The sequence below is a fragment of the Phaethon lepturus genome, unplaced genomic scaffold (assembly GCF_000687285.1).
Source record: "Phaethon lepturus isolate BGI_N335 unplaced genomic scaffold, ASM68728v1 scaffold47542, whole genome shotgun sequence".
Taxonomy (NCBI): domain Eukaryota; kingdom Metazoa; phylum Chordata; class Aves; order Phaethontiformes; family Phaethontidae; genus Phaethon; species Phaethon lepturus.
Window position 1 is genome coordinate 308 of NW_010524978.1, and position 4745 is coordinate 5052.

General features: G+C 55.4%; 2 protein-coding genes across 2 annotated transcripts in view; one reads left to right on the forward strand and one right to left on the reverse strand.

Moving 5' to 3' along the window:
* SYNGR2 (synaptogyrin 2) overlaps positions 1-680 on the forward strand; it is a gene marked incomplete at its 5' end in the record, with an annotated part of 981 nt that extends 301 nt beyond the window's left edge. Inside the window, 2 exons of the mRNA XM_010282609.1 lie at positions 226-365; positions 483-680. Of these exons, the coding sequence (XP_010280911.1) occupies positions 226-365; positions 483-680 (338 nt within the window). The remainder of the gene's footprint in view (positions 1-225; positions 366-482) is intronic.
* Positions 681-3556: 2876 nt separating this feature from the next.
* Positions 3557-4739, reverse strand: TK1 (thymidine kinase 1, soluble). The gene is made up of 5 exons (XM_010282610.1): positions 4664-4739; positions 4484-4577; positions 4060-4149; positions 3855-3974; positions 3557-3736 (listed from the first exon to the last, which is right to left on the reverse strand). Exons 2-5 carry the CDS (start codon positions 4568-4570, stop codon positions 3578-3580), a joined length of 456 nt encoding a protein of 151 aa, XP_010280912.1. The 5' UTR covers positions 4571-4577; positions 4664-4739; the 3' UTR covers positions 3557-3577.
* Positions 4740-4745: the final 6 nt, after the last annotated feature.

Sequence of the window (4745 nt, forward strand, 5' to 3'; positions counted from 1 at the left end):
CCCGCCTGGCACGCTGCCTGCAGGCCATGCGCTGCCTGCTGAAAGTGCTCCGAGGAGCCGTGGGGAGTAGCGCACGGGCAGCTGCATGTGGGCAGCTGTGCTGGCCTCCACGCCCCCCTCGCCCCAATGGCAGCAGGAGACCCGTGGGAGCAGGGCCTGGCCTGGGCACCTGGCTGGGAGCAGCAGAACACAGCCCCGGCCCCTCACACCACCTTCCTCCTGCAGGTCTCTGGACGTTCCTGTGGTTCGTTGGCTTTTGTTTCTTGACCAACCAGTGGGCCTGGACGCGGGCTGAGGACGTGCATGTTGGGGCTGATTCGGCCCGTGCTGCCATCACCTTCAGCTTCTTCTCCATCTTCTCCTGGGTGAGTGAAGCCATGGTAGAGCCTGGCCCTGCCCTGCTTGGGAGGGAATGTGGAGGGGCTCCCCGGGTTGCACAGCCCAGGGCAGCCCTGATGCCGCTGGCCCCCTTGTCTCTCTAGGGCCTCCTGATTGCCTTTGCTTACAAGAGGTACAAGATGGGGGTGGAAGACTTTGCTCACAGCTATGTCGACCCCACCCCAGAGGTTTCAACTCCCTACTCCAGCTACCCCAACATCAGCCATGACAGCTACCAGCAGCCGCCCTTCACCCACACAGCAGAAGCTCCGGAGGGTTACCAGCCCCCACCGGTGTACTGAGCCCTGCCCAGCGGTGTGGCGGGGATGGCTGTACCAGTGCAATTCTCTTCTCTGGGGTGGGTGGGGAGGGAACCTGTGACTTGAAGGGGAAAGGTAGGGCAGGAGGGTGGTGACTGCTTTGTGTGAAGGCCACTGGGCCTCGGTGCTGGGGTGCAGGAGGGACCTGGTCCCAGTGGTGGAGCTGAGCTCCCCACCGCTGGGATCCAGAGCCTGGTGTGTAGTGGGTGATGTGGCACATAGTGGGTGATGGGTGTGTTGAGTGCAGTGAGTGCAGTGTGAGTGACACTGCACTCAAGTGCTGAGCGCAGCCCTGCGACTCTGGGAAGGGTGGGGGTGTGGGGCCAGCCCAGGCCAGGCTGAGCGCCTGCCCTCACTGTTGTGCCCTTGGGGAAGCAGCCGCAGGAGGAAGGTGTGTGGTTTGCACCCGCCAGCCCCCAGCTCTGGCCTGGCTGTGCCCTTGTGACTGCTGCCCTGGCCCGTCCTGGCACCAGTGCCTTTCCGGCCCCACCGGCTGCAACCCCTCAAGTGCCAGCTCTCACTGCCCATAGCACAGCCGGGCAGTGCAGCTGCTGCCCGACACTAGCTTCCCGTGCCTTCCTGCCTCGGCTGCTGCTAGGTGAGCTTGATGCCAAAGCCCCCTCTTCTTTTGACTATAAAGTCCTGTGCTGTGCCTTCCCACAGCCTGCACTAGAGCTGCCGGTGCTCAGATGATGCTGTTTGGGATCCACGGGAGCAGCAAGCGCTGGGATCTCTCAGTGGGGCTGTGGCTGCTCCAGCTGCCTGAGGAAGGTCCTGGAGTGCTTTCTCTGCTGACTCGGTGCTTGGCACCCCTCGCTCACCTCCCACTAAGTACTGCCTTGGTAGAAGCGAGGCCACAATCCTGCATCTTGCCCGCTGCTCCCTCGGCAGCACCCTGTTTGCAGCCCGCAGTCCCGGCTGACCCCGAGGGTGCTGCTCCGGCGCCTGTGCAGGCTGGCTGTCTCAGGTTGTGTTTTCTGCTGCACCTGTTGTGAAGCTGTTCCCAGCAGCAGCGTGCGGTATGCGAGCTATCGCTGCTGGGGCTGGTGTTCAAATAGTTCTTTGTTTGTCACTGTAGAGATGGAATAAACTTTTTCACCTAGCCGCCACATGCCTTTCTTCTCCAGGGAAGCAAAACAGGGTTCCTCCTCTCTCCCCAAGGGCTGGGGTGGGGGGTTCCAGGCAGGGAACCAACAGAGGAACCCCAGCCAACTGCTGCACTGCAAACAGCACACTCGTGCTGGTGTCTATTTTTAGGCAAGCCCTCCTGCTCCTCAGAGTCTGGTAGAAGGTTTGAGCAGAGAGCTCCAATGCCACCCACCCCTGCGACCAGCTGTCCAGCCTAGGCTGCTGCTGTGAGCAGTCAGCCTGCACTGTTTGCACACTGTTAACTGCAGGGAAGCCTTTTCAAAGCAGTCTGGTATAAAACACACAAACACAATTTCATTAAGTTATTTATTAACATAAACCAGTAGCAGTGCTGCCTTCCCTGTCCCTAAGGGGAAAGCCCAGGCCTAGGAATGAAGTGCTTGTGATTATTACGACTGTCATCACTTCAAGTAATGCAGAGGGAGCAGGGGTTTTCAGACTGCTTTTGTAACCTTCTAGGGAGGTGCCTCCTCCTAGCTGGAGAGCTTGGGCAAATAGAGCACACTGCATTCGTGCGTGGAGATTGGAGCTGACCAGAGCAAAGAGCTACTGCTTGGAGCTTGTGGATGCTGGCTTACAGGGAAAAGCATGTTTGCAAGGATTAAGAAACAAAACAACAAAAAACAACCTTCCAGAAGCCCAGTCAAGCAAAGGGGGAAGAGGATCATTTAGCCAATTTACAGCAGAGGAAGAATCAGCCTTGAGAATTTTTGGAAGGCTCAGGAGGGAGCAAGATACATGACTAGAGTTGAGAACCTTCCACTCAAAGCAGAGATGCTTTTCCAAGCACCTGGATCCTCACAATAACAGTAGCCCAAACCTTTACAGGTTGTCCTGAGCCTCCAAACACTTCACAGTACCTAAGCACTGAAGTGGCAGCACCAAGCTTGGACCTGATATTGGAGTGGCGACTCTTCCTGAAGTCTATTTCTTCCAACAGGACTCTGAAGCAGGCTACTACTAGACTACTGCTAGCCCTTTTCAGTTCAAAAGCTAGGAAGAGCCTGCTGTTAGGCCATCAAGTCAAGCCTTCCTTCCCCTTCTTGTGTTTCAACAAAAATTTACAAGAGAGTCACAGCAAGTGAGCATAACAGCAAATGGACAGGCCATGCACAATTGTTCAAAGGGACTGCTGAGGGCCAGGCTGCTGCTATGTGTGTCAGTTGAAAAGTTGTACCACAGCTCTATGACAAGGAACACGTTATCTCCTCAGATTGTGTTAAAAAAGGAAGTGGGTTTAAAATACTAAGTTACTGTACATAGTCTTAAGAAACCTGGAATTTAGCAATAGTGCTCAAGAGATAAAGGAACGGTTGCATTCACAGGCAAGTGAACCAGCCACCACTGCCAGTTTGAACATATGCAGAAGACCAAGAGAGTGGGCCAGAACTACGGCGAGCGATGGAAGGCCTGCAGCCTGGCTTGCTGTGACAGTTTTCCAGGACCTGTTTGTGTGGCAGCATCAGTAACTACACCTGTCTCTTTTCTGCGTTCTGAGAAAGGAACTCACTTTTAGTCAGGCTCCTGCTTCAGCTCCCTGCTGACATCAGGTCTGGTTGATCCTCGTCTTTCCTGGCGCTCAGTGCAGAAGAACAGCAGCTTGGTTTGGCTGGTAGAGCTAAGACACTTAAACAGTTTTGCTAAAAGCAGGGGAAGCCAGATATGGCTTCTGGGAGCTGCAGCATTTAGCTTCCTTCCTCTTGTTTTTCCTCCATGTGGGAGTCCAGCAGTCAAGAAGCAAAGATCTTCCGGGAGGCAGCCATATCCAGCTGCTTCACTCCCATGGGCATATTCTCCTTGTTTTCCAACCCAGGCTGCTGAGGCCGTTTGCGGAAGTAGCAGGCTCGGCAGACAGAGTGGTACTTGTCTGCTCCTCCAATTACTTCAACCTAGCAAGAAAATTGGGAGAGTGACTCTGCAGAGCCTAGTTCCCCTGAGGAGATCCCTCTAGACTAGCAGGACTGGCAAGATGAAGCTCCTGAATTACTTTGTTCCAAGGGAACTCACCTCTCTCTCTGCTCCCAGCCTCTTTGTGTAGGAGGCTTCTCTGTAGCACTCCATGCACACAGCATTCAGTTTCACCACGCTCTCTGCCAGCGGGACCAGGTTCAGAATGTTCCCAAAAGCCTGTGCCGAGACAGCAGGGGTGGTTCTGTTGGATGGGTTCTATGAGGATCCGAAAGCAGCTGCTGTACTAAAAAAAGCATTTTACCTTTCTCTGGAAAGTCCCATCAAGAGCAGCAACAATGACTGTTTTCCCAGCATTAGCCATCATCTCACAGAACTCCACAATGTCTGGGAACTAGAGGAGGTACAGAAAGAGAATCAGGAGGAAGAAGGGGCACTTCACTCAGGATCCATCAGCACATGCCCAAACAGTAGCACAGTCTGGGAAGAAGAAAGAAAATGGGAGCCATGCTGCCTACCCGTGAAATGGACTCCAGGCCCACTGTCCTCAGCCTGCAGGGATTATGGAAAGGGTTTGACTACCCGAGCACAGTCCATCAGGATCAAACTACCCCAGGGTATTGCTTCCCACCCCCTCCTAGAGGATTCAGACTTCTTTTTGCACAGGGTACTCCGAAGAGGCTGCATCCTGCAGAGCTCCCCAGGATCTGCCTCAGCCATGCACTTACGAACTGGCCCTCGTCAATGCCGATGACCGCAGAGCCCAGTGCCTCCTGGTACACGTCCTTGAGGAGGCAGGCTGGCAGGGCCTCCATGGTGTTCCTGCGGGGGAGGCAGAACAAGAGGGTGAGCCAGGCCGCCCAGCTGCTGGGCCCACAGCGGTGGGTCCTCCTGCCCCAGGGACTCACTTGTCGTGTGTGGAGACGCCGGAGGTGCAGTAGCGCGTGTCCTTGGCGTACTTCACCAGCAGGCACTGGTACTGAGCCAGCT